The sequence below is a fragment of the Rhodamnia argentea genome, chromosome 7, assembly GCF_020921035.1.
Source record: "Rhodamnia argentea isolate NSW1041297 chromosome 7, ASM2092103v1, whole genome shotgun sequence".
Lineage (NCBI taxonomy): Eukaryota > Viridiplantae > Streptophyta > Magnoliopsida > Myrtales > Myrtaceae > Rhodamnia > Rhodamnia argentea.
In genome coordinates this window covers 28788742-28816685 of record NC_063156.1, presented here as the reverse complement: position 1 = coordinate 28816685, position 27944 = coordinate 28788742, and the positions used below count along the sequence as shown (strand labels likewise).

Genomic DNA, 27944 nt, shown 5'->3' with positions numbered 1-27944 from the left:
ATTATGCATTTATCTCCCTTAATAGTGCAAATCTCCGATTGATAATATTTGATATTATCTTTATCCTTTTTCCTTAGTTAGTCTTCCAATAAAGCTTATAAATATGCTTCATGTACTATTTTCTAGATACATCGAAATATATAAGAATTTCTCTCTTCCGCTTTACATTCTTTAAGTGTGATGCCTAATCTTTTACGTATTATCTTGGAGTCATTGAGACGATGTAACTAGGGGCCCTCGAATTTGACTAGCTTGAAGCAAGTGACCATTAAGGGTGCGAATGATAACCATTCTATTCCCGAGAGCTATTTCTAATTAGAAATAAAGTTATGTATTTCTATCCCCTAGACAAGTTTATGAGCAGAGAAATATATTTGACAACGACACTGAATTTTTGTTCCCCAAACAAAATTTTTTTTTATAGCAATGTAAAATTTAGACGGTTGCCAGCCACCGGCAACAGGGACGCGAGAGTGAAAGAGAAAGCGATGAGAAGAATTTTTATTTCTTTTAGAGATAGAAAAGTAGAAAATTTCTACTTCTCATTTTTGTTCCAAACTTATTTCTAGATGAAATTGTGTTACCATTTCTATTCCAAACCTATTATCGAAAATTGAAAACAAAAAAAAAAAATAGAGAAATTGAATGGTTATCATGCGCGCCCTAACCTTCCCATGCCGCATTATTATGCTTACAGTGGTGCAATTCCTTTCTTGAAAGCTGAACAGATAGATTAACATAGCCTCGGAGTCTAAGAGAATGTCTTGTAGCAGAAGTTTCAAGTTTGGAGATGGCAAACTTCAATCAAGAAGCGAGTGATGCATTGTATCCTCATCCAAACGGGGCAAAATCAAAGAACGATAACATTGCTTTGTCGGAAACCTTATTACATGGCTTTGAAGTCCATAGCAAGCGGACACTGATGCAGATGTAGCGTTTCCCTTTCCACAAGCTCAAACCAAGGGGCAGCCTTTCTCCATGAGGCTTTCGATGGTGTCTCGTAGGCTGACCTCCAAAGGAATGAACGTCGCGCCCAAACCTTCCACTTTTTCCCTTGATACCCGATGAGCCAATGCAAGAGGTCCGTCATCCTCACATCTGTACACATTCCAAATGATTCGGGCATGTCGGCTAAGTCAATGAGAGTGAACTATGACCTATTCTCGTGTTGCTCATAGGATCGAATGAGCTTTTCTTGTGAAGTTGAAGAAAAATTAGGACTAACCTTTCGGGGATGGGCAATGCAGGACAAAGTTTGCCCAGGAGCTTCAAGACGTCGCCAGTGTGAATGGTTTCTCCTGCTAGACAGTATCTGCCACTAGCTGAAGGGTTTTCAAGAGCTAGAATATGGACATCTGCAACGTCTCGGACGCCAACAAAATTGAAATCCTCAAAGGGATATTTAGATCCTGCATTATGTAAGCCTCAATCACTCTGTGAAATCAGAATTGGTGAAGCGCTCTGCATTAGGAGAATCACTTATCACATGCGGATTGTGTTTACTAACTAGCATATGTGAAATGGGACTATGATTAAATGGCTATTGATTGTTCACCATATTTCGCTTCATGGCAAAAGACACCATAGATTGACATCAAAATGAATACCCTTGATGAGTCCCGGTATGACCGTTGATGTGAAATTGATAGTAGGCTGCAAGAGAGGGCCGATTACATGTCCCGGATATATCACGACCAGGTCGATCCCGCTCTCTTTAGTGAAATCCCAAGCTGCCTTCTCCGCCAAGGTTTTGGCAAGCATGTACCATTGCTGGAAACAAAGCAAAACCACATAACTACAATGAAAGAACTCTTGCTCCAGTCACGGAGTTAATTGACTCCAACCCGACTCCAATTTTGCTCTGCCTCGTCTGGCATTCCACAGAAACAACTTCAAAGGACTAGAGAATGTAACTATTCATGACACATAGATTACTTATATCTCATACACGAGAAGCTCCCAATTGATGCGCCAATTTTGGAAAAATAGGGTGCAGGCGAGTGTGAGAAAGGTCGAGGACTAGATCAAATAGGCCAACAATAAACAGTAAGGCGAGGGAGACAGACAGCTTACTTACAGACCTTTGATTCCTCACAGATGGCCGGACTAGAGAACCATGTCTCATCGACTAACACACCACCGGTCAGGGGCCGTCCAGGGTACGCAACTGCAGCCATGGAGGACGTAATGACCACTCTCTTGATAGAAGCGAACTTTGCACATGATCTGAGGGCATTTAGCGTCCCTCCGACTGCTGGATCGATTATTTCGGCCTACAATATATAAGGAACGGAATCCCATAAGAACCCTCTTCTGTCAAGTCATCCAAGAATTACTAGATCAGTCCAATCTTACGAATGTTACCTGAAAGGGACAAAATGAAACAAACTACAATTTCGGAAAATCTAGTAGCACTCCATCAACTGAAACCCCATAGAAGAACGACAGACAGACGACTACAATGTACAAGCACCTGGGGATCAGAAGCTGAGAGAAGCACGGGCGATGCCGTATGGAAAACAGCTTTGCACCCATCGACAGCCGAGTCGAAGGACCCTTCTTCCAGCAAATCCGCTTTGAATAAACGCAGTCTATCCTTAGCGCCTTCGAGAGCTCAAAGGTGTCGCGTCTTCGTCAGATCATCCGTTTACGCGCGTGCAGCAACGGGAAGTAGATTTGGTGCATAGAATCGTAAGAACTCAGAGTCAAACTTACAATTGAACGGCATCCATGGATGAGAAGAGTTCCAATTAGTATGCTATGATGCTTAGATGCATTCGTTAGTTAATCCAAAAAGGGCAAGAGCCGATTAGAAACGGCATCTCTACAATGCTTCAACTAAGAAATCGATGTACTATTCCGAACATCGCTCCTAAAATGAACACTACAGAGAACAGAACACGAAAATGAAGTTTTAGAAACATACGGGGATTGCGTACAGTCGCGTTAACTCTGTAGCCACGCTGAAGCAACGACTTGACGAGCCAGGATGCGGTGCAACCGGACCCCGCGGTCACGCACACCACCTTCTCCTCTGCACTCATCTCTCCTCTCGTTGGAGTTTGAGGTTGTTGTGATCAGTGAGTACAACATGTAAATAAGGGGAAAACCGATTCTCTTCATGGGCGTGCAGAATACACTTAAATTTTGCAAGCTGTCCTCGTCATTTAACCGACCAATTTGTCTGATGAGGCGTTGACTTTTTGCATGCTAAAGCACATGGGTGGGGAAACACTTAATGACTACTTAAATCTCTTATTCTAAACTTGGACAGGTCATATTGAGGTCTATTGTTTATATTCTATATATCTTAGTATGATTTAAGGTTCGTATGTTTCGCGAAAAAATATGACACTGAGTCATTTTCAAAGGAAAAGACAACATCTTTTCGGTGTTAAGCTGAAAAGCGAAAATAAACTGAAAAATATTTTCCGCCGTTTGACATAGAAAATCTAATTTCATTCTTCTAAATAGACATGCACTATTCGGGCGCTAGTAACATATGCATGGATAGTCAAGGAACCGGGTATGAGCACTAGCGTCCAGGTTCGGCCTCAAGGCCTCGACCGGAGTGCCGAGATCAAAGCACGGGCACCTGGGTCCGGGGCCCGGCCTTGATGTACTGAGGTTACTAGCTCTAACATCACTGTGAATCACTTCTTGCTACCATCATCCTTCATGGAGATGATAGAGGCCATGTGCAGCACCTCTAATCACACTAAATCTTAGGTTTCAAGTGATGTTGGCCTTTGGTTCGTTATCATGGCACCAGCCCAGCCTAGGCTTCCATTCCACTGGGCTTGTAGCCATACACGAACCGCAGCAGCTCACGCTTCGAAGAGGCAGTGACCGAGAAGCGTGACAATGTTCCAGCGACAAAGGCCGCCAGTTCTCACGATCTCCGCAATGAATTGCCTCATTCCTTGCCTGGATTCATGCCAGCCTCTGAGCTTGTCCATTTACATCAAACCTCCATCCGAGGATGAAATGAGAAGTTACTAACGAGCTGGTTGAGGACGAGAACCCCGGGTGGACAGATCCATTGAATGAGTTCTTGAACTTCATTAGGGTAGGGTAGAAGGCATGACTCTGATTTCTGTATGGTTGTGTTGGTTTACTTTAGGAGGCCAATGCCCATGATGCGGCTAAACAATCTAGGCTAGGATTCACCGACCGGAAACCATTGTACCTGAAATTGCAGGTACAGTAAGCGAGTGCAAAGTTTGCCAGTGAAGAAACCGCCAGAACAATCGCGGAGAACATTTCCAGAAACTGGAGAAATTCGCTGAATACACTACACAGAAGATATCCTTTGAATCTCCTAGGATCAACTTGAATCCAATGTAATTTCAGCTGTCAGTGCCCTGACTTGGGTCACAACACATGCACCATTAACTCGTTGAATTTTCTATTTACATGGACCGTAACTTTAAATCATGCAAGGATTCAAGCAAACAAGTAATGATCCTTATAAAAAAGAAGGCAATTAAGCTAATGCAGACATTAATCCTTATGAAAAAGAAGGCAATTATGCTAATGCAGACATTCCCAAGAACATGTGAACGTATTGTAGAAATTGGTTGATCCATAGCATCCCAAAATTACAGTTCACACATACTCTCAGAGTTGCAAACTACGAATACTTGATGTATAAGAACACTAGTTTGGTAATTACATTGGATCTATGAAACGTGCTTTCAATTTAATATACCAAGCTTAAGAGTCATCTTCCACCAGAGAGGAGAGAGTCTGGGACAGGAGATGTCTGTGAAAATCCCTTGTCTGCGGAAGATGGATAAGACATGCTAAGACCTTCATGACCTGCAAATGTCAATCCACTTGTTGAAGTACCAAGAGATGATAACTCCTGCATTGTGACATCCCCTTCTAGGTACTGCACTACGTGACGCATTCTTGGTCTCGCTGTTCGCTCCGAATTGGAGCACATCAATCCAAGTTTCAACACTAGCTCCACTTCCTTCGCCACAAAGTCTGTCCCTAAATTGGGATCTCTTGCCTCTAGAATGTCACCCTTATCCCAGCACGAAAACACCCACTCCACCAATATTACATCCTCCTTCTCCCGAGCCTCAATCGGCCTTCTTCCGCAAGCAACCTCGAGCAAAAATGCCCCAAATGCAAAAACATCCGTGCTCGTAGTGGCCCTGGCGGTTCGAGTGTTCTCCGGGGCCAAATATCCAAGAGTTCCCACCACATGGGTGGTTTGAGGATCTGTGCCATGATCGTATATTCTGGCCAGCCCGAAATCTCCTAACCTCCCATTTAGTTCTGAATCTAGCAAGATGTTGCTAGCTTTGATATCCCTGTGAATCACAACTCGTTCCCATCCTTCATGGAGATAAGAGAGGCCATATGCAACACCTTTGATCACTCTAAATCTTTGGCTCCAATTGAGGGTCACCTTTGGTTGGTTATAGAGGTACTTGTCTAGGCTTCCATGTGGCATGTAGTCATAGACCAACAGCAGCTCACCCTTTCGACGGCAGTAACCGAGAAGCGTTACGATGTTCCGATGACGAAGTCGGCCGATGCTAATAATCTCTGCAACGAACTCTCTCATCCCTTGCCTCGATTCGTGAGTAACCCTCTTCACGGCAATCTCAGTTTTTGTGGTGGGTAACACCCCTCTATAAACCCTACCAAATCCGCCAGCTCCTAACAGCTCCTGATCTCTGAACCCCTTCGTGGCAACATAGAGATCTTTGTACTCAAACCTATGAGGACCGTAGTCGCGCTCCCAATCCTCTAGAACCTCTGCGAATTTTCTCTTTCGTCTTATCAGATAAACCATAGCAAAGATTAGCATTGACAGAAAAGACAACACCATGAAAGGCACTCCAACAGTAAGCAGGTATGATTTCTCCTCCTTTCTCACACGGGGTAGTCTAGGAAGCTGAGACAAAACCAGTCCCTGAGCTTCTCCATTTACCTTAAAGCTCCATCCAACGATGTAATGAGAAGTTACTAACGAGCCGGTTGAGGACGAGAAACCAACGTACATGGTCTCCATGATGATCGGCGAGAGATCAATGGACAGAGATAGGAGGGGAGTCTTCGGCTTCTCAACATCGATAGGAGATAATGTGACATTGAATTGCTTTTGCGAGCCATCGTAATGCACCCAAACTTGCATTGCTTTACCACTCATCAGGCTCAAGTTTGTGAAGACCGCACCTGGACTTGCGGTGTATCCTGCCAGGGCAGATTTTACAGAGGTCAGCCCATTGACGTCGATCCCAACGTGGTTGTCGTTGATATCATTGAACTCATGGTTCTGGATTGTGTCAAATTCTACTGCAACAATATGGTTCGAGGAATTGCCATTGTCGGTTTCGTTGAAGAGGCCAAAGTAATAACTAGGCAGAGCTCCGGGAAACTCTCTACGAGGAGCTAGAACGAAAGCGAACCCGTAGCCGCCCAGAGGCGGATACTCGTAAACCATACCAAAGACGAACATCGTGGAGAAAGAGTAGACAGATCCATTGGCCGAGCTCTTAAACTTAATTGGGTCAGGGTAGAAGGCATGACTCTGCTTCTGTTTGGTTGCGTTGGTTAACTTGAGGAGGCCATTGCCGGTGAATGCGGCTAAACCATCCAGGCTAAGATTCGCCGACCGGAAGCCGTTGTACGTGAAACTGCTGGTGTCCTGAGCGAGCGCAAAGTTCACCAGGCGAGAAGCCACCAGAACAATCAGGAAGAACATGTCCAGAAGCAGGGGAAATTTAGCTGAATACACAACTGAGAAGATATCGAGTGAATCTCCCCCTATGATCAAAATTGAATCTAATGCAACTTCAGCTAGTGACCCTGCCGTTAAATCATGTAAGTATTGAAACGTGGTGTGCAACCCAAGTCGTCCTCGACCTCTATTATTATTGTTTTCCAGACAATGGTCTTGAGAATGCTCATTTCTGTGGTTGGCTGAAAGTCTTAAATTATTGCCTGTCTCCACCGGCATTTTCCACGTGTGCGGCCGAAATAGAGTAAAGCGTCAGTGTCCAGACACATGACTATTGACTCCTGTTTAAGGTTATGTCGCCTTCGGGTACTCGTCGGCGACCGGATGCGTACGCAGAGTGCCAGATGTTACGGGGAAGTTTCACTGCCACAAACCAACCTTTCTGCTGTGAAATAAAGAAGGAAATTAATAGATCTTGCCAATCAAATCTGACTTGTTACTAGAAAAATCAACGAGAACAATATGGCCCACCACGGTCCGAGTGTCGTACCTACTTCACGGGGAGAGCAGGCCAAAAAGAATCCATTGTCAATCGAAAATCTACGGTCTCTCTAATGCTTTTTTTTTTAACCCCAAGACAGAAAATCCTCAACAAGAACTCGTGCTTCTTTCACCTAGTTTTGCTAGGAAACCCTAGGAGACACTCTAAACAGCTTATGTTCATGTTCAATTTTAAATAGGAGAGATAACACACCTAAGAATGGAAGAATCGTGCCGTAAGACTTCCCCACCGAGTACCCGGCCAAGGCGCAGATTGCGGGAATCCGGCCTGATTGTGGCCAGCTCGCTCGACCAGCTTTTGATCCGGGAATCCTTAGGGAGTCCTTTCTCAACGATGGACGCCCGCACTCAACCAATCCTCTTGAGCTTAGATCCTAACTCTGAAATGACGAATTCAGCAAGAAATTGAGCCACAAAACTCAACAATTCTTCACCTTGATTCAATGTTCGCAGCGTAGCTATAGTGCTCAACATTCATGCCAGCTCCCCCCAACGTTTTGATGAACGTTCGTGCTCCACAAAGGGCCAATCGAGGTCCGGCAAAGCTTGAGCTTCACCGAAGGAACGGGCTGGTCATCCATGTCTATCGGGTTCTCCGCTATTGCAATCTCTCTTATAACAATCTTACCCTTCGCCACGACATCTCCTACTTAATGTCATTGAACAGAACAAATAGCTGCACGAGGTTCGTAATTAAATGGGAATGAGTGGTTCATGCACACTAGATGGCTTAACTGAGAGACCCTCTTCACACACATATATAAGGGCCCGTGCTTACCAAGCTGTCTAAGATGACTGACCTCAACGGAAAATTGAAAAGTAACGGTAGCAAGTAATTGAGCTCAATAGTTCCTCATATAAAATTATTGACTCTAGAGTTATAATATTAATAATACTATTCCCTCATCCAATTCTACTTCTTTATTCCAGAAAAAATCACGTAAATACATTTTGAATATTTTATTTTTCTTTCCCTTTTTATTAAGAGAAAAACGCTATGTAATTATATTAAGGCTCTCCCGGCCCGCACCGAAACAGTGTTTTATCCCTAGATGTCCAACCCCTATGTCTTGGTACTCTACCCTCCCATTCACAATAGAATGATAGCTATCACCGGAAGCAGGTTAAAGCGGTGAGTTGAGTAAATCTTGTCAACAAGGCTTCGCACGTTGACGAACGAGCCGGCAATTCATAGACAGTGGCTTTCTTTGATTGTTCGTATGCACCTACTAATTATGAAATTTGTCTTGGTGTCGTGCTCATACCGTCGTATTAAATGACCTTGGCATTTTTCAGCCCCCAACCTTTAAACTTAGGAAAATACTTGTACCTTACATCTATTTAAGAAAATCCTACAGAAATTGGTTAAAACATCGATTCTTACATTAAAGTTCACAGATACTTGCAGAAAAGCAAATTACAAATACTTGATGTATTAGAAGTTAGAACACTAGTTTGGTAATTACATTGGATCTATGAAATATGCTTTCAATTTAATATACCAAGCTTGAGACTCATCGTCCGCCAGATAAGTAAGAGTTTGCAACAGAAGATGTCTGAGAAAATGCCTTGTCTATGGAAGATGGATAACACAAGCCAGACACACGAAAACCTTCGTGAAATGCAAATGCCAATCCACTTTTGGAAATACCAAGAGATGATAACTCCTCCATTGCGAGATCTCCTTCCAAGTACTGCACTACTTGACGCATGCATGGTCTCGCATTCGGCTCGGACTGGGAGCACAACAACCCGAGTCGCAACACTAGTTCCACCTCCTTCGCCGCAAAGTCCGTCCCTAGATTCGGATCTCTTGCCTCCAGAATGTCACCCTTATCCCAGCAAGAAAACACCCAGTCCACCAATATCACATCCTCCTCCTCCTGAACCTCAACCGGTCTTCTTCCGCAGGCAACCTCGAGCAAAAATGCCCCGAACGCGAAAACGTCCGTGCTAGTAGTGGCCCTGGCTGTTCGAGTGTTCTCCGGGGCCATATATCCAAGAGTTCCCGCCACATGGGTGGTTTGGGGATCGGTACCGTGATCGTATAGTTTTGCAAGCCCGAAATCTCCTAACCTCCCATTTAGTTCCGAGTCTAGCATGACGTTGCTAGCTTTGATATCCCTGTGAATCACAACTTGTTCCCATCCTTCGTGGAGATAAGAGAGGCCATATGCAACACCTTTGATCACTCTAAATCTTTGGCTCCAATTGAGGGTCACCTTTGGTTGGTTATAGAGGTACTTGTCCAGGCTTCCATTTGGCATATAGTCATAGACCAACAGCAGCTCGCCCTTCCGACGGCAGTAACCGAGAAGCGTTACGATGTTCCGATGACTCAGCCGACCGATACTAATGATTTCCGAAATGAACTCTCTCATCCCTTGCCTCGATTCATGGGAAACTCTCTTAACTGCAACCTCAGTTTTTGAGGTGGGTAATACCCCTCTGTAAACCCTACCAAATCCACCAGCTCCTAATAGCTCCTGATCTCTGAACCCCTTTGTGGCAACATAGAGATCTTTGTACTTGAACCTATGCGGACTGTAGTCGCGCTCCCAGTCCTCAAGAACCTCTGCGAATTTCCTTCGTTTTCTTACCGCGTAAGCCACAGCAAAGATTAGAAGGGACACAATGAACAAACACATGAAAGGCAGTCCAGTGGTGAGAAGATTGGATTTCTGCTTCCGTTTCATATGGGGTAATCTAGGAAGTTGAGACAAATCAAGCCTTTGAGCTTGTCCATTTACCTTAAAGCTCCATCCGAGGATATAATGAGAAGTTAAGAGCGAGCCGGTCGCGGACGAGAACCCAACGTACATGGTCTCCTTGAGAATTGGCGAGAGATTGAAGGACAGAGACAAAAGGGGAGTGCTCGGTTTGTCGACATTGATAGGAGCTAATGTGACACTGATTTGTTGCTGCACACCATCATAATCCACCCAAGCTTGCATTGCTTTACCACTAATCAGAGTCAGGTTTTTGAAGCCTTGAACGTTGTTTTCAGTGTATCCAGCCGGGGAAGATTTTACAGAGGTCAGCCCATTCACATCGATCCCAACATGATTGTCATTGATGTCGCGGAATTCGTAGTTTTGAACCGTGTCGAACTCTACAGCAAAAATGTTGTTGGCGGCATTGCCATTGTTGGTTTCGTTGAAGAGGCCCAAAAAAATATTCGGCTGAGCTCCAGGAATTCCTCTACGAGGAGCTATCACAAAGGCGAACCCGTGACCGCCCTGAGGTGGATATTCGGGAGCTATAGCGAAGATGAATGTGGTGGAGAACGAGTGGACAGCGCCGGTGGATGAGTTCTTGAATTCAATGGGGTCGGGATAGAAGGCATGACTCACCTTCTGTTTGGTCACGTTGGTTAACCTCAGGAGGCCATTGCCGGTGAGTACAGCTAAACCATCGAGGCTAAGATTCGCAGACTTGAAACCACTGTACGCGAAATCGCCGGTTTCACGACTCGGCGCTGTGTTTGCCAGGAGAGAAACCGCCAGAGCAATCGCTAGGAACATGGCCAGAGGCTTTGAAGTTCCTATGATGATGATCCAGAAGACTTTGCACAGCATCTGAGTCGAAACTCAGGGAATTTCGATCATCAGTGCCCCAACTTGTGCACCCCTCACGAACATACAACCGGCCTTCAGAATGAATCCGCAGTCGTATGATCCACGGGTCAGTCCGAGGCATACTATGCCTCCGTCATGGGAGTAACTGATTGTTCCGACCTTCATCAGCAAATTAAATTTCTTCTGGACTCACCTGTCTCTGCACGGCATTTAAAGTTTAAACATTTGAGGGAGTCCCCAAAGTCGACTAAGGCCTCCGTCAACGTCAGTCGATGCCTTGGGTTTGCCCAGAGTCATCGGTGAGTCAGTAACCGATGGCGCATGAGGTCGAGGCGTGGAAAAATGACGTCCAAGGAAGCTCACGACAAGCATGCATAGAACGACAAGGTCCCCACAAATTTTAACTCTTGTGTTTAATGTCATTATGGCTCTCTTACGACAATGAGAGGATTAGTACATAAGATTAGGCAAGCCTCGTAAAATCCTATCTCTGACATTAACCCGGAACTCAATGTGTTGAGGCGCACGTGCGAGAGATCCTATGTCAGAGAGTTAGGGTCTGTTTGGCGGTGATTCCGATCCTCTGTTTCCGTTCCCAGAAACAAAAAAGGATCAGAAACTTGTTTGGTAATGAAAAAAAAATGATTTTGATTCTGGTCCCGGGAACACTTTTGGACCACTTTTCAGAAACAAAAAAAAGATGATTCCGGTGTTTTGGAACACTTTTGGGGATCACTTTTTTACACAATATACTTATGACTTATCCCTCATACTTATAATTAAATTTTTAATATAAAATGGTATTATTTTAAAAAAAAAAGTCCAAGTGGATTTTCAACTTTACATAAATTAAAATAAATTAAAATTCAATTTTAAAAATTGCTAAAAACTAATTTTCTTAAATTAAAAATTTTATTTAAGGAAAACTTAATAAAAAAATTTAAAAATTTTAAGAAATGGGGGAAATAAAAAAATATTTATATTTTTAATTTAATAATTAAAAAATAATTAAAAATTTTAAGATTGAAAATAGCTAAAATTTTGAAAAAAAAATCTCGTCACCAGATTCTTCCCTTCCCCCCCTTTTTAAAAAAAAAATTAGTTTTTTTCGTAAAATTTTAAGCCTGTTTTTAAATTCAATTTAAATTTATATTTATATTTAAAAAATTATTTTTTAGAAAATTTTTAAATCTAATATATTTTTTATATTAAGGGACCTCTAATACACATTTTGTTTTTCAAATTTTTAGCTATTTTATTTTTTATTCTAATTAAGTTTGTATTTTTTATTTGCTATTATGTTTTTTCAACTTTTATCTGTTTTATTATTATTAAAGACTAGACCCAACCCTCCGCGTCGCGAACTAAATCTCCATTTTTTCTCCATTTTTCGACCCGCACAAAAATTTTGTCGAGTCGAGTGAAGAAAAAATCAATGTAGTTGAGTTGCGGGTCTTGTAAGCTTGTACGATGTGTAATTACAAGAGTGCAAATAATAACAAATAAATGATTTAGACAAATTCCGTAAATGTAATACGAATTACTTTTCAAACAATATAAACGATTGCATACTCATGAAAAATCGACAAACGAATTGGGAACGGAAATTTTGTTACTTTTTTTTTTTTTTTTTTTTGCTCCATAATCACTATTTGATTATTTTCCCTCTTTGCCATCAAATGTGATTATATAATTATTTGATTTAAATGACAAATTGGGAACGGAAATTTTGTGCAGCTACCAAACGCGTTTTCGTTCCAGGAACAAAATTTTTAAACGATTACCAAACGCGTTTTGATTCTCAAAAAATCATCCAGGGAACGTAATCAAAAAAAGTGATTTTGATCGGAATCATTTTTTGGGAACAGAATCACCGCCAAACAGAGCCTTAGTGAATTCAATTCAAAATTTGTCATCTCTCCGCCGTTTAACTATCTTTTCCAACTAAATTTGCATATTTATCACTCTCTCCACACAGATTTAATTTTGTAATCTGTTTTCCTTTAAACCACACGTGTGCAAATTTTGCTTAGTTTCTAGAAGAAAGAATTCATTTCTCCCAATTGTTCCTCGGATGTATGGCGAAATGAAATTTCGAGGGACTGGCACACAAGCAATTAAAGTCTATGTATTAGTATGATAATAGGCTAATCAACTGCCACTTAGACTTTTCAACCTTTCATTCTATGGCTTTTTACTTTCGCTTAGTGATTTTGTGGTCCACAAACCTGGGCCAAGATTGAGGACATCTCTCAATTGGATCTCCTTATCCAAGTCGGGACCCACGGTCACATGTCAAATCCATTGGCGAATCTACCGCTCACAAGCTTCCACGTCACGCATTCATTTATTTAAGTCCAGCAGAATCATACAACGACCAATATGATCACGCCATGAACTTTTATTAATGATGCAACATATCAAGAAAATCGTTCAATTTTCATGTTGCGCTAATTGCCGCGGTAACAAGGTAGGTGGAGTATATTTAGAATCGCTGAACTAAGCAATGACTTTTTAATATGATCCTCGAACTGATAATTTAGGTAATCTAGATCTTGAGCTTGTAAGATTTTTCTGATCCGCTTCATCTTCCACCCCCGGCAAACTCAAGCCAATTTTGTGGGCAAAAATTTGATGTAAAAATAATCAGTAGCGCTACAAAACCGAAAGCCCAATTAGAATTTGTTTAGTAGCTTTTCGAACCGTCATATATGCATTTTGGTCGGGGCAAATTGATTGTCCATGGCGACACCGACTTTAATTTTTAACATATGAAAAAAATTTGACGAGGACTGACGGACACATCGAGCTCGATTTGCCGGAATTGGCGACCGAAAGACTTAAGTAGGAAACATTTACGCATGTGGGGACGCGATTGCGAAAAATTAGGAATGTGAGGGCCACATTGGAGAAATCGGTGTGCATTCAGGGACTGATCGTCCACATTTTCTGTTAGATAATAGGGGGGGATGTGAGAGAGAGAGAGAGAGAGAGAAAGGAAGCGGCCAACAAACCAGAAGTTCTTGGAGGACCCAAGGAGAGAGAAAAATGGCTGCTTCTTTTGCCATCCACTCAGCTTCTTCTCTTGTTCCCACGACCAGAGCTTCGAAGAGCTTCCATGGAGGCCTCCACCATAGCCAGTTCCTCACCTTCCACAGCCCCAACCAAGCCTCCAGAAAGCCCCTCTCTCTCAGGGTCCGAGCTGCCAAACTTCCCTCTGGGGTACCATCATCATCATCATCATCATCTCTCTCTCTGTCTCTCTCTAGAATTTCAGCTCACTTTGGACTTTACTGGAAGCGCAGGTGGAAGTGCCGAAAGTAGAGCCCAAGTTCGAGGCTCCATTTCTTGGATTCACAACAACTGCCGAGGTTTGGAACTCCAGAGCTTGCATGATTGGCCTCATCGGGACATTCATCGTCGAACTGGTTAGCCTCCTTTCTGTTTACCTTAATTTTCCGGCTCCTCCTATTTCAAGGGCGTTCTGGTATTATGGTTACTAAATTTAGTGGCGCTAGATTACATTGATTGATAAAAATTCGCTCTTGCTAACGTGTCCTCTTTAGCTGCTTTAAACATGTTTAATTAGGAACATTTCGATCTTCATGATATCGATTATGCATAACGTGAGTCAACAAGTTCTTTTGGGGAGCACTCTCGTCCGCAGAAATCTATTTATAAGTGACGTTTATGTTCATGGAGACATCTAAACACCCGGCAAGATTCGGTAGTATTACTTTGCGTATCGAAAATTAATATCCGGTCTTAATCGCTATGGCATTTTTTGGCACGACTGACAATGGTTTTTCTGGATTTTGGTCAGATAGTGAACAAAGGGATTCTTCAGGTGATTGGAGTGGACGTGGGCAAGGGCCTCGATCTTCCTCTCTGAGAAATTTCAGCTCCCCTCATATTTTGAAATCTCTCTCTTTAGAGGAGAGTGAAATACAGTTTAGACTTCATGTTGGTGACAACTCTCTTGCCTCTACCCTTGCTGCATTAGCGAGTATCCCCTGTGCTGCTCCACTGGCTTTTCTTGTTGAACAGCTTGCATAGTTGATTCCAAAGGTTATAAATTTTGCTTGCAAATGACACTAACGCCCTTTTTCTTTTGACCATCAAGAAGACAATACAGCAACAACATAAAAAAAGAGTATGAATTTGATCCTTCTGAATGAACAGCCATTTTGGATGTCTTTGAAACAGAAGGTTGGCGCATGTTCTACAGTTAATTTTTACGAACCACTACCAGGTTTCGCTTCCTGAACACTTGATCACATCGACATCGCAACAAAGGAAGCATCAGCCTTCAAACCTAGAGGAAACCGGATTTGACATTTCTTGCTAATAGCAAGGGCTAATAAACTATAAGCTGTATGCACAAATTGCACATAAGCAGTTGAACTAAAAGGGACTAAATTTGAGACCTCACAATGCTTCGGCTAACCTTCCTGGTGTTCACAATCGGCTCATCAGAAAATGGTAGAGCGCAATCCGAACAGACGAAATTTGCAAACTGTAGCAAGATTTCAACTGTATCAATAATTTTCCGAACCCAATGCAGTTTGACAAACTTATTCATATCACACTTCACTCTATTTGAAAAAGTTGCATGGGGCTCATAAGTTGAAAATCATTTTTCCTGGGCTTAGATGCCTCGTGATCCGCTGATACATTCTCTGTTAATACTACAGCTGCTCGAACTTACACCAAGTAACAAAAAAACACAGCTTACAGAACCTGGCAGATCCGAGAATCTACAATTGGCACTTGGGAAGAGGACTCGGAACAATCAAGCGCCTCGGATAGTGACATGCGACGATTCCTCCATGCAGACTCTGCCCAGCTCTTCAGTCTCTCTCCCTCACCCTTTCTATTCTCCTGAACGCAGAGGATCTCTGCATGCGCACCTACGTTCAGGCATGTAGATTGTCAACTGACAAAGGCTATTTAGAGCTGTAAGCCAGCATATCCACAACAGGTCCTGTTGCATGTGTGACAAGTGGGATACGATGTATCTCTAACAGGAATGACAAATATGTTCTTACAAACCATGAGACCAAAGCAATGTAGACAGCTATAGCAAGAGAAAAGATGACAGTATTGACTAGAAACATGTGGACCTTATCGTTTTCCTCCATAAAAAACCTGATTAGATCTTTTAGTTGGAAGCTATCCTTGTAAATCTGGCAAATTAATTTTACAACAACCATCGAGACAAACTAGAGACATTAGCAAACAGGACTAGGATGCAGAATTGCCATAGTTGGACACTAATATATAATCCTCACAAGTACAAACTGTAATACTCAAACACTCATACATACCCCTCGCAAGGGCAACAACATCTCTTCTATCAACCTTTGCTTCCATTCCTATACCACAAAGACACCAACAAGCATTAGGAATCAATATAGCATGCAACGTCTTGAAAGAGGATATACACAATTTCTCCATATACCTGCACTCTCCAATGCAGGAGCTTTAAGCAATTCCGTGGCCTTTCTAAGAAGTCCCTATAAAGATGCATCCAGATATGGACATAAATACATCAAGCTTACACTGGACATGTCAGATTAGAGCTTTGACAACGACACATTTACTATTTACCTCTTGAACCAAAAGAAAACTTGAATGCTCTTGAATTGCTTTCCATCGAAACATGAGCGCTATGCAAGTTAAGATGATGCCAACCTTGGGGTGATGTGATCCTGAATCCAATTCATAGCAGGCAGGCAAATATGTCAAAATACTTGCTAATATTCAATTCAGCAAAGATAATGAGTCCATTCAAAAGGAACAAAAAAAAATATATTGCAATTCTAGCATACCAAAGTGTTCCTCTGTTTTAGTTAAAGCCTTTGTCAATATCTCCTCAGCATCACTGAAATTTCTGAAAGCAGACAGGTTTATAACTGGTAACCAGTCTGAAGAGCAATTACATTACATGGAAGATGTCCACATCAATATGACCTACCCCAAATGTGATTCAAGCTGTCCCAAAGCACAGGTAGCTGCCAACAGAACTTCCTGAGAAGCCATATTACAAGCTCCTAAAGTGGTTTCAGCAAATTCGACCTTCTCAGAAGTCCCCTGAATCACCTTCTGGTAGACCTCCTTTGCCAATGAAAAGTTGCGTGATGAATGCAAGAATTCTCCATAAGATAGAGCCACATTACCATTTGTTAAAGCAACACTGCCTGTATGTAAAAATATAAAATAAGTTTTTAAAATCAATTCTTGACTCACTCGTGATACATCAGTTACCAAGAAATTCACAAAACCTTAATAATATGTGCAATACTTATAATGACACATTTAGTATCTGACTGCAAAAGATTCAAACAGGAAAACATCCCATAAAAATAATGTCCACCAAATTATTCAGATGTCCATGGAGACAATAATCTACTCTAATGCTTTTACAGCTTCATCCCCTGTAACCAAATCCTCTTTTGAGCACAGAAGCTTGTTATACAAGTCTGTCCTCCATGCTTCCACAAGGAGAATCCCAGTATACTTTTTCTGTTTTCACAGATAGCAGGAGTAACATTTAATATAATTTACAGGAGCTAAGTATTAAATAAGCACTCACAGATATCATAAGAAACCATCTCAAGCACCCATAAAGAAAGCTCTAAAGATGTATGTACTGAGCTAGATAGCTCGGAGTCAATTTAATTTTGGTCATTTTCCAGAATGGAACAGAAGAAGATTTTTCAAAAATATAAGAGGGTCATTGTTAATCAGCACACAAATATGTCGTCGTGCAATAGGGAGTGCTAGCCTGCCAGGTAAAAGTAAAAGTAAAACCTCACCAGCCAGGGCCCTAATTATAACACAAAATCTCATATAGAATTCAAAAGAAAAGTTCCACACATCACATGAGTACTTGTTAGAGATGACCAACCAAGAAAAGAGCAAAGTACGAAGATCAAATATCTGAATCCCTAAAAATGCAGCCTATTTTGTTCAAGGTATATATCAGCGACTACAGTTGCAAGAATTGAGTGCAGGCCTATATAGCAGCAATCTCGAGCTGTGATTACTCCGCATACACCCAAACGCAAAAATCCGTTTATTGGAGTGAACAAATGAGTACAGGGTAAGGAAATGAAACTAACCAGTGGAATACTTGTCATCATTACTCCCTTGAAAGAAGGGCTCCACTGCAAAGTAGTGAAACATTCAGTCGCAACAAAAAGAAAATATTAAACATCTTACAAATATGGCAAAGTTTCAGTGAGGCATACCAGAACGGAAACTTCCACGGACTAGCTCAACCAACCCTTTCGCTGCTTTCGCACGAGCATTAATTATTGAAGATCCTGAGCCAGCTGTTTGTGCTGATTCTCTTTCCAAGAGCTTTAAGCATTTATCTGCGACCACTGATGAAGTATCATCCTATATAGGGAGATCATCTCCAGATAAATTGAGAGCGAACAGGAAGGAACTGTATTGCAAAGCACAAACGTAAGCAAGTCACTTACTTGCCCCATTTCCAAGTGCAGTCCAACAAGAGCCTCCATTGCAGCAACTACAAAAAAGCAAAGTGCAAACCAATATCGCCATGCTTTTGGACATAAATCTACTCTTATCAAAAGTTGATCTCTCTTAAAACGACACAAGAAGGAAGAAATTTACCTTTGACACCCAAAGAAGGATTGCTTGAATCCGCAACACCCTGCAGCTTATGAATAGCTTCATCCAAATTACCCCTGAAACAAGATAGGTATTTAAGCAACTTCTGGCTTTATCTTTGAATGATACTCTCATTTCCCCGTTGATCAAATGACAGAATCAAGATTACAATTGTAACACGACCTCTCATACAAAAGGGTGGACATGGCAAGCAAGACTATCGATCTCGTGTTCTCAGCAACTTGGCCCTCACTGTGTTGAGTGGACAGACACTGCTCGAGCACAAGCATGCCCTGAGAATACGATTCATCTACACAAGCACATTACGCATGCCCCCATTATAGAACAAGAAGAAAGAAAGAAAACCAATATTAGCCATAAATTGAAAACTCAAAGAACATGAAGAACCTGGGAAATTCACTAACTTTGAGGGCTTGAATGAATCGGATAAGTACCTGATTTCTGGGACCTAGCGAGGGAGACGGCGTAATCGATCATCTGAGACGCAACCGGGTTCAAGTCTTGACCTTGGATGCGGTCGTGCAATAACCTGGAGGGTGGCGACGGCGGACGGCTCACGGAAGCGAGGCTCACCACCCTCGCGAGGCCGGCGCGTGGTCCCAACAGCTTCGACGCGACACCCATCATCGCCGAAACCGCCAGCTTCAGCGCGCTGCAGATTGTTGTGGGTTCTCCCCAGGGAAAATGGCGAGAGGCAAAACCTCCGATCAAGAATCGGAAGGGGTTTATCGTGGGGACAATACGACACGTCGTTTTTCGCTTGTGGCAGTCAAATGTCACTACCGTATGGGGCAGCGGCTTTCTTTTCACGGCGGAGGACCTTATAATAATTTATATAAGTACGTGGCATGAGAGGAGTAACTACAATAAAAAAACAAAGACGTCCTAAAATTTTCTCTCCTTGTGATCCCATCTCGATTCTCGACCAAGGAGATCCTCTGTATTTGCCACTCCTCTGGTCAAACCCCTTTACCAGTTTACCATCCACCACCACCATGTCGTCGTCCCCGGAGCAGATCATCGAGCACGTCGTCCTCTTCAAGGTCAAGGACGGCACCGACCCCTCCCGGGTCAACGCCATGGTCGATGGTCTCAACGCCCTCATCTCCCTCGATTCGGTCCTCCACCTCGCCGCCGGCCTTGTCCTCCGCACCCGATCCTCATCCTCCCCCTCGACTTTCACCATCATGCTCCACGGTCGCTACCGGACCAAGGACGACTTGGCCGCCTACGCTCACCACCAGGACCACATGCGCGTGGTCAAGGAGCTCGGCTCGCCCATCTGCGAGGACATCATGGCCGTCGACTGGGTCACTGACCGCGTCCCCGTGGGCGCCGTCGCGCTGCTCCCGGGGTCCCCCATCAGGGTGAGCCTCCTCAAACTGAAGGAGGGATCGGGGGAGGAGGCCAAGGGCGAGGTGCTATCCGCAGTGGCCGAGGGGATTAGGGACGGGCTCGGCGGGATGGAGCATGCGACTTGGGGCGAGAACTTCTCCCCTTCGCGCTCCAAGGGGTTCTCGATCGCGTCGCTCGCGGTGTTCAAGGGCATCGAGGAGATGGAGGCTGCGGCGGCAGGCCCACGGCAGGAGAAGGTTGAGAAGTATGTGGACGGCATGATCACGGTGGATTACGCGGTGCCGCATCCGCAGCCGGCGGGTCTGAGCCTTTGATGGGAACGTCATGTGTTTTGATGTATGAATCACCCAAAAGGTAGTCGTTCTTGTTTTGATACTCGAATTTTCCATGGTATTTGGGATAGATGGATAGATTAAGATCGAATGCAGTACCGTGCCATCTCTTTCGCGCTTCTTATTTTATTCCTTGCTGTCTGTTTTTGAGTGCTTAATTTGTCCGCCAATTATTGTGCTAACAACCATGGCATCCGGCAACGAGCTAGTAAGAAGGATGGTTGGTCGCCGACGGTCTTGGTGGTGGCGGTGGTGACACCGGCAGCCACACGGCACGGTGGCTATAGGTGGCAAATGCAGAGGGAGCAGGATGAGAGCTTTACAACAAATTAGACTCTTATAATCAAATTGTAACTATTAATTGATCGTACCGTTTCCCGTTCACGACAAGCATCAGATTCCTAGCTTGTGGAGAACGATTATTTCAGGCAGAGCAGAATCTTAGTACTAGTGTGTTAAAGCCACTAAATACGTCGAAAAGGGAACCTAAGATCCATTCGATGTCGTCGAGTCTATCATGTACAAATTTCTCTGCATTCCTTCTAAGCCGGGATGGACATACATTTTAATCTCATTCTGAACTGCATAACAGAGGAGGAAGAAAAACTAACTTCCGATTCCATTGCCATCTCTAGTTCGCATCAAATTGTTCGTGACAAAGAGGAGACTAATCTAATTGAAGGAAACACACTAATATTTCTCTAGAACAAGACCCAACTTACAATTGTACGACTCAACTTAGCACTCATGGCTGCGCTTCCCCTGTTCGCTCCTTATCAAATCGGTGGGCAAAATGTGATCACATACCTCGAAGCCCTGCACTTATTGAGACTAGAGGCGTCATCGAAAGCATAACTATAGGCTTTGGGACAAGCGGCCTTGAACAGATGCGCAAATATGGTCGGCTTGCAGGTGTTTGGATTCGAGTACATGCCGGTGCAACAGTACTTGGCCGATTGCATCGCCAAGCAGGCGCTCTTGCACCCGACCACCTTGTCCCCTTTCTTCACCTCCAGCGCCGAGGGGCAGCACACGTTCAGATCAACCTCGCACGAGGCCATGCCGCATCCCACCCCGCCCCCGACCGGCCTCATCGACACCGGCAGGTTGAACCCGTCCACCAGGCTGACGTCGTAGAAATGCAGGGGCGAGCTGGCGGATCCGAGCGTCATCTCCACGACCGTCGCCGGAGGGGATCCGCCCGTGCCCTGGCAATGCAGCAGGCCGGAGCAGTCCCCTGTGTCGCACGACCCCTTCCCAGCCCCGTCGAAGCAGCAGCCCTGCCTGCCCCAGATCCTGCCCGACCACTTATCAGGCACGTCGACCACGACCTCCTCGCCGCTGCTGAGGACGAAGCCGCCATCCCGGGGGGAGGGGTGGCCCGCGCCGCCGAGGATGCCGGGCCATACGGTCTCCTTGCAGTTGTTGACTAGTATTAGCTGCTCCCCATCTGCGAAAAAAAAAAAACCCAAGAAAAGAGAGCACGTCGGTTATACTCACCCTAGCGCGGGGAATCATCTCCGACTAAGTCTGTCTTTCAGATGAGAAGTAAGAGAAGAGAAGATAAAACGCACTTGAAACAGAGAGGGAAGTCAGCAAATGGAGGAGGATTGGTATGAAAGCCGATATCGACATCTTTCTTTCTCAGTCTTTCTCAGCAACCGGAGCTGTGCTTGTGATCCAACAATGGCCGATGCAACAAAAAAGGCGAAGACAGTTAGTGGGAGTGGCTTGAAAACCGCAAAGGTCATGGGGGGTCGGTGAATAGATAGTGGAACTGGAAACGGTCCATGTCAGTCAAGTGGGATTAGATTTAAGGAGCAGAGAAAGTGGCGGCAGAGAGAGCGGGAGGAGCGGCGGTTGCCCCCTCCCAACTTTTCTTTCGGGTTTCCCTCAGACATTCTTTATAGTTTCTTAGGTTTCGCTTTGGCGGGCATATATTCATTGCTTGGGACGTGGGGCACCCTTTCTCTCTTTACTCTTTCACGTTGGATAAAATCTCAAAGAAGAGGAGAAAAAGGGCAGACAAGCACGTTGGATCGAATGATGATTTGGGTCGCTGCTAAACCCTATGCAATGTATGCATGCGTACTTGCACAAAAAGAAGGGTGAGGATGGCGATGGTACGTGAACTGAGGAGGGATTAGTGGAAAAAGTGGACGCCCGTGGTTCTTATTTAATTGCCACGTTCACCTTTAATCATACTTAGCCCTCCATACTAGTCATGCATCCGCCGGTAGGAAAGGAGATTAGAGCATGCATTACCACCGCGAGGTCTTGCTTAGCGTTGCACAAGATTATCTTAAGACTTACGTGTAAGTTAATCGATGAAACAGTTGACTATGGAAGAACGCATTTACTATCGAGAACTTCATATGTGCACGCTGAAATCTTTCGCCCTAATAAGGTTCATGAATGTATAGGTAAGTGGATGACGAAAACATGATTTTTTTCTCCAGAATTGTGATGAGCGGTCCATGAAGAGACGGAATCTTTGTATATAGATTTGCAAAATTTATGGGTCGGAATATTGCATGAATTGAGAAGAGCTTAAAAAATGTACATGTTTCAAGGATTGCAGTACCTAAAATATTAAAGGGACACCTGCAACAATAATTTTGAGTGTTTTGTCTGACGTGCAATTGAGCCTAAATGTTTGAAAATGTGCAATCCAATCGTAGACATTTTGTGTCCGATTCAATCAAGTCCTTCCAGCAATCGCTTGAGCTAATTTTTTGACATGGCAAGTTTAAAATTCAACGTGGTAAGCGTTTATGAATGTTTTTTTAGCCTATGTGGAGCAGGAAAAAGTCAAAATTTTGAAGAAGTTCCAAAAGAAAATTGGACAATGTTCCGATAACTGGTGTTTAAGGTTGGTGTTACTGAGACGGCCAACAGTACGGGACAATTGGACAATGACCTGCCATGCCAAAGGATCTTGAGCTCGCTGACGGGGCCCCATCCACCAAGCAACGACCAAATCCAGTTCGATTCTCCAATCTGCGAATCTACAAAGCCCACATTTTCCTGAGTCCCTATTTCACATTCGAAAAACACCCACCATAACATGGCGTCCACCGCTCCCCCAGCCGACGATTTTTCGCGCTAATACGCTCTTTCGGTCGGCGAGAACGGCTCGCATCTCACCGCCGTCCTCCGTCGGCGGATAGTGGGCCAATCGGACATCAATAATCGGCGGGACGGTGGCGAAGAAGAGGAGGAGGAGCCTAACGATGGTTGCGACAGTCGGAGGCATCTCGACCGATGGCACGACGTACCTGATTGCCAGCGTGGCCGCGGTGGCTCTGGTCGGAACCGCATTCTCCATTCTCTTCTCCCGCAAGGACACTTCAGCATTCCAATTCTCCCACGCTGTCTGTGGATTCTCGAGCTCGCTCCTTTCTTACGAGTTCTTCTTGCATTGCATGTAACTTTTGTACATCAATTAATATTCAAGCTATAAGGTTATAACGAGGATGTATAGATTCTGCATTTACAGGACGGAAATAGTAATTAAGACGAAAATCGAGGACAGTTTTTCTATTTCTCATGTATCCTTCTTTATTTTTATGTACATCAACCGATTTCATGAGCCTGCCCGTGAATTTGGCGCGCAAGAGTTGTTTTGTTAGGGTTTAACTTTATTTTAGTTGATTCGTTATTGAAATTGAGTTTTACTTGATTTTAACGTTGTTCCTCACTTATTTGTTAGGATCGCGAGTTCGACGATTCGAGTATTGTTTGTTATTTGGTCGTAGACGATCCCAAGTAAGTGGTACTATCTCTTCTTCGAGTTTGTAAAACTCATTATCGAAAGCGATATGGATTATGTAGGTATGAGTTACGAAATGACATTGTTATGGAATAAAAAGCGAGATTGAACATTAACTACTTCTTGATTATTAAGGAATGTTTTAGAACATGTATTATGCAAGGTATTATGAGGACACATATCGCTCTGCGAAATAGTCTATGAATGGATTTCTAAATGGTATGAGAAATGCTTTGAGACCGGTATTTCTAGCGGATGAAATGTGTTGTGAAAATGTCATGATTTTCCGTGTTTTTCAAATTCCTCGGTTAGTTCCCCTTAATATGAGGGCGTTATCACGGGAACCTTTGGGAGTTGTGCTTTGCGTGTGTATCAAGACTGCGTCCTTCAGAAGGAAGGATGACCGTGTCATTCCCATATTCTGCTTAGAATCGAGGTGCGACATAAGCAGTGAGCGCGGTGCTGGGCGTCAAGGCGATTCTGAGTTTGACAGATGAGGGAGAGGGTTCTCGCCACCTCTGCCGATCGGAGATCGTTGGTCGCGAAGGACGGCGGTGATTGGGCGGTGTCATTTGCGAAACCTGCGCGCTCACGAGAGGGTTGTGGATTCGAAAATCCTCGGCGTTGTCCGAAATAGAGATTAATCAAACGGGTGGAACTGGCTCCTGGGCAATCCAAGGATGGCTAACAGGCATGCACAGCATTGATTACGGAGTCAATAATGCTCTTGGTCTTCTGTTGTTTTTTCTTCCATCTCTGGTACTCATATGCACATAATTCCTCGAGTCCTACACCCTTCTTTCTTGAATCCTCCAGTTGAAGGCAGCACATGAGCGATACAAAACGACGGTTTACACTTAGCTGTGCACCGACGCCTCTCCGCGGTATGAAACGAGATTAGACCATGCGTTACGATTAGGTTTTAGAAAGTATCGGGCGAGATGTCTTGGAACTTACATGCATATTTAGCCCATGAAATGATCGATCATGGAAGAACAAGATTTACTATAAAGAACTACGTAGGGACGCAAAAATCTCTCGTACTGATAAAGTCGATGCATGCGTTATTGGATGACAACAACATGCGTCTTTCGGAGCCATCCATGAATAGCGATGGAACTCTGGGCAAAGTTCCCTCCCGTGGCATGAGTTACCATTTTTTTTCCATAAAGAGAGGGGGATCTTTTTCGTATGGATTTGCAAAATTCGTGGGTTAAAATACTGCAAAAATAGATGAAACCTTTGAATTGTATATGTTTTGAGGACAGCAGTACCTGAAAATTAGATGTAACAAGGTTTTAGGTTATTTCTTTTTTTCAACTCTTTCCTAGGGAAATACTTGTCTGCTGTCCGAACATGACAGTATCCATTTTTCACTTAACGAAACACTTGCATCATCAACTTTTATGCAAACTGCAAACAAAGATGAGAGAGTTTGAAATGTCTACGCCACATAAACTCAAAGCTTAAAAAAGGGAAAAAAATAATATGTAAAATGAGGAGTTAGATAGAAATTAGAGGGAAAAAAGAGAACCCCTCAATACATCGGACTTTGGTTAGTAACGAAATCTACCCTTCCTTTTTTCTCATCCGACCTTATGCGGAGAGAAAAGAGAAATTAAAGGAAAAATTGCAACAACAATTTTAAGCGTCTTGCCTAACTTACAATCGAGTCCTAAAAAGGTTTAAAATGTGTAATTTTGGGTCCGATTAAATCAAGTCCGCTGGAGCCAATCTGCTGACGTGGCGTGTTTGAATTCTACGTGGCAAGCGTTTTTTTAGAAATTTTCTATTTTATGTGGAGCAGAAAAAGGGTCAAAATTTCGAAAAAGTTGTGAAAGAAATTGGACAATGATCAAACTGGCGTTGAATGTTTAGTATTACCGACAAGAGTGCGGCACAATTGGACGATGACCGTGGTGGGCCAGGGCTTATCCAGAAGACTTGTCAGGGATGTTGAGATCCCCGACGTGGCCTTATCCACGAATCAGCGACCAAATCCACTTCGATTCTTCAATCTGTGAATCTACAAAGCCCACGTTTTCCGGAGTCACAGTTCCACGTTACGAAACCACACCCACCAAAAGAATGGCGTCCACCGCTCCTCCGCCGACGATTTTTCGCGCTAGTCCGCTGTTTCAGCCGGCGAGAGCGGCTCGCATCTCACTGCCGTCCTCCGTCGGGGCATCGTTGGCCAATCGGGCATCAATAGCCGGCAGGACGGCAGCGAAGAAGAAGAAGAAGGGGAGGAGCCTGACGGTGGTTGCGGCGGTCGGAGACGTCTCGGCCGATGGCACGACATACCTGATTGCCGGCGCGGCCGTGGTGGCTCTGGTCGGGACCGCGTTCCCCATTCTCTTCTCCCGCAAGGACACGTCAGTATTCCAATTCCCCCACGCTCTCTCTGGTTTCTCCAGCTCGCTCCTTTCTTACAAATTCTCCTTGCATTGCATATAACTTTAGCACATCAATCAAAATTCAAGCTAAGGCTATAACGAGGATGGATAGATTCTGAATTTAGAGGACGGAAGTAGTAATTAAGTCGAAAATCAAGGATAGTTTTTTTTTCTATTCTCGTGTATCCTTCTTCCTTTTTTATGTACATCAACCGATTTCATTATCTTGCTCGTGAATTTGACTCACGGGGAGAGATGACTGTGATGCTGTTAACAGGTGTCCCGAATGCGACGGCGCCGGCTTCGTCCGGCAATCGGCGGCAACATTGAGAGCCAACGCGGCGAGGAAGGACCAATCTCAGATCGTGTGCCAACGTTGCAACGGCCTCGGCAAGCTCAACCAAATCGACAAATGAGCGGAGAGATTTCTAAGATTTGTGCTTCTGCGGGTAATACTGCAATCACCATATTCGGAACAAGACATACTTTCTAGCCGTAATACTCTACATCAGGAAGTAGAGTATAGCCGTAATTACTATATTCAGAACAGATTTGTGTTTGCTATTTCTTTGTTGAATTAGAGCAAGTTAGAGTTTGGCAAATGGGTGGCTCGGGTGGTGACGAAAGTCGCATTTAATTGGTGACATAACATCGGAGTGGAGAGAGTGACGGGTTTTATTCTAGTTCTATAAGTGGGGAAATACTTAATAAAAAACGCAATTAATGGGGCTTATAAAGATTTGAACTCAAGAACAACTGATTTCGCTAACTTGTGATAAGATCTAACGTGACTAGATCAAAAGAAAGTTTGGCTTGATTGGTTAATAAGGAAAATGAGATAATGTCTCTCCCTGCTTATCCACAATGGACGGGATACTGGTGTTGTTTTTGTTTCAAAAGCCAAGTGTGGGAGCCTTAACGGTAATTTAACTTTTGTGGTCACTACAACAAATGCCTAATCTTAGCACAAGTTTCATTTGCATCCCAATTCCAATATGATCCCCATATCTCATTAGCCCATTTGCGGAGACCTATTTTATGATAAACAGTCGCCCGAGCTTGGCCTTTCTTTATGAAATGGTCGAATTAGTCGAATCTTCAAAAAAATATTTGAAATGGAAATCGAATTTTTTAATGTTAAAAAATATTCGCATCAATGAGAGAGTTCAATTCATTGCCATGGCGGTTGGGGCGTGGACATAAAGGTCTTTATGACATAATCAATCGTCTTCCGAAAAGAGACGCAGCTATGTTGAAGATCATACATATTGACATTGGAAGCCCCAAAAAATTCTTCCCAGAAGGGAGCAATCCCAGCTATGTTGGCAATAAAGGCAGCTTTTTCCATGGACTAGATAAGAAAAAAGCTTATGTCAAGGAAGACTTAGGTTAGTCCGAAATTCGGAAGTTTTCATTTTTTTTTTTTAATTATTACTTTCTAGGTAGGAGCGTCGACAAACGTTGAACGATCGCCCTTCCACTCGACACCATTTGGCTAGGTTCTCTTGTGCAGAGGCTTTCTCGATCAATTAATGACATAAGTATATAGTGAATATGTGGGAATAATATGCTTCCTAAGAGTTGAAT

The 27944-nt window shown here is 43.6% G+C and overlaps 6 protein-coding genes and 1 pseudogene across 7 annotated transcripts; 3 read left to right on the top strand and 4 right to left on the bottom strand.

Moving 5' to 3' along the window:
- Nucleotides 1-781: 781 nt before the first annotated feature.
- LOC115749700 lies at nucleotides 782-3044 on the bottom strand (annotated as a pseudogene).
- Nucleotides 3045-4585: 1541 nt separating this feature from the next.
- LOC115749671 (L-type lectin-domain containing receptor kinase IV.1-like) lies at nucleotides 4586-11103 on the bottom strand. Of its 2 annotated transcripts, XM_030686585.2 has the most exons (2): nucleotides 8857-11103; nucleotides 4586-4804 (listed from the first exon to the last, which is right to left on the bottom strand). In XM_030686585.2, the coding sequence occupies exons 1-2, from the start codon at nucleotides 10837-10839 to the stop codon at nucleotides 4724-4726; spliced, it is 2064 nt and encodes a 687-aa protein (XP_030542445.2). In that variant the 5' UTR covers nucleotides 10840-11103; the 3' UTR covers nucleotides 4586-4723. The 2 variants fall into 2 exon arrangements, with proteins under 2 accessions (XP_030542445.2, XP_030542446.2); XM_030686586.2 differs by lacking the exon at nucleotides 8857-11103 and having other exon boundaries at nucleotides 4586-6994.
- A 2723-nt stretch (nucleotides 11104-13826) lies between these two features.
- Nucleotides 13827-14865, top strand: LOC115749674 (light-harvesting complex-like protein OHP1, chloroplastic). The gene is made up of 3 exons (XM_048282208.1): nucleotides 13827-14061; nucleotides 14145-14267; nucleotides 14663-14865. Exons 1-3 carry the CDS (start codon nucleotides 13888-13890, stop codon nucleotides 14729-14731), a joined length of 366 nt encoding a protein of 121 aa, XP_048138165.1. The 5' UTR covers nucleotides 13827-13887; the 3' UTR covers nucleotides 14732-14865.
- Nucleotides 14866-15370: 505 nt separating this feature from the next.
- LOC115749673 lies at nucleotides 15371-19290 on the bottom strand. The gene is made up of 12 exons (XM_030686587.2): nucleotides 18936-19290; nucleotides 18664-18790; nucleotides 18484-18557; nucleotides 18330-18376; nucleotides 18093-18243; nucleotides 17964-18008; nucleotides 16817-17039; nucleotides 16671-16732; nucleotides 16450-16550; nucleotides 16301-16355; nucleotides 16167-16214; nucleotides 15371-15749 (listed from the first exon to the last, which is right to left on the bottom strand). Exons 1-12 carry the CDS (start codon nucleotides 19126-19128, stop codon nucleotides 15571-15573), a joined length of 1305 nt encoding a protein of 434 aa, XP_030542447.1. The 5' UTR covers nucleotides 19129-19290; the 3' UTR covers nucleotides 15371-15570.
- Nucleotides 19291-19384: 94 nt separating this feature from the next.
- On the top strand, nucleotides 19385-20881 carry LOC115749778 (stress-response A/B barrel domain-containing protein UP3-like). Its single transcript, XM_030686752.2, has one exon. The coding sequence runs from the start codon at nucleotides 19497-19499 to the stop codon at nucleotides 20169-20171; it is 675 nt and encodes a 224-aa protein (XP_030542612.1). The 5' UTR covers nucleotides 19385-19496; the 3' UTR covers nucleotides 20172-20881.
- On the bottom strand, nucleotides 20780-22063 carry LOC115749777 (thaumatin-like protein). The gene is made up of 2 exons (XM_030686751.2): nucleotides 21764-22063; nucleotides 20780-21639 (listed from the first exon to the last, which is right to left on the bottom strand). The coding sequence occupies exons 1-2, from the start codon at nucleotides 21822-21824 to the stop codon at nucleotides 20966-20968; spliced, it is 735 nt and encodes a 244-aa protein (XP_030542611.1). The 5' UTR covers nucleotides 21825-22063; the 3' UTR covers nucleotides 20780-20965.
- A 3905-nt stretch (nucleotides 22064-25968) lies between these two features.
- Nucleotides 25969-26900, top strand: LOC115749779. The gene is made up of 2 exons (XM_030686753.2): nucleotides 25969-26336; nucleotides 26635-26900. Exons 1-2 carry the CDS (start codon nucleotides 26050-26052, stop codon nucleotides 26771-26773), a joined length of 426 nt encoding a protein of 141 aa, XP_030542613.2. The 5' UTR covers nucleotides 25969-26049; the 3' UTR covers nucleotides 26774-26900.
- Nucleotides 26901-27944: the final 1044 nt, after the last annotated feature.

Coding starts and splice junctions, on each gene's coding strand:
- LOC115749671 (XM_030686586.2), bottom strand. CDS start 6,979: ATGCCGGTGGAGACAGGCAATAATTTAAGACTTTCAGCCAACCACAGA.
- LOC115749674 (XM_048282208.1), top strand. CDS start 13,888: ATGGCTGCTTCTTTTGCCATCCACTCAGCTTCTTCTCTTGTTCCCACG. Junction 14,062..14,144: donor CTGCCAAACTTCCCTCTGGG/GTACCATCATCA, acceptor CTGGAAGCGCAG/GTGGAAGTGCCGAAAGTAGA. Junction 14,268..14,662: donor GGACATTCATCGTCGAACTG/GTTAGCCTCCTT, acceptor GATTTTGGTCAG/ATAGTGAACAAAGGGATTCT.
- LOC115749673 (XM_030686587.2), bottom strand. CDS start 19,128: ATGATGGGTGTCGCGTCGAAGCTGTTGGGACCACGCGCCGGCCTCGCG. Junction 17,040..17,963: donor TGATGACAAGTATTCCACTG/GTTAGTTTCATT, acceptor TTTTACATACAG/GCAGTGTTGCTTTAACAAAT. Junction 15,750..16,166: donor TGTTGTTGCCCTTGCGAGGG/GTATGTATGAGT, acceptor GCCTGAACGTAG/GTGCGCATGCAGAGATCCTC.
- LOC115749778 (XM_030686752.2), top strand. CDS start 19,497: ATGTCGTCGTCCCCGGAGCAGATCATCGAGCACGTCGTCCTCTTCAAG.
- LOC115749777 (XM_030686751.2), bottom strand. CDS start 21,824: ATGTCGATATCGGCTTTCATACCAATCCTCCTCCATTTGCTGACTTCC. Junction 21,640..21,763: donor GACTTCCCTCTCTGTTTCAA/GTGCGTTTTATC, acceptor TTTTTTTCGCAG/ATGGGGAGCAGCTAATACTA.
- LOC115749779 (XM_030686753.2), top strand. CDS start 26,050: ATGGCGTCCACCGCTCCTCCGCCGACGATTTTTCGCGCTAGTCCGCTG. Junction 26,337..26,634: donor CTCTTCTCCCGCAAGGACAC/GTCAGTATTCCA, acceptor TGCTGTTAACAG/GTGTCCCGAATGCGACGGCG.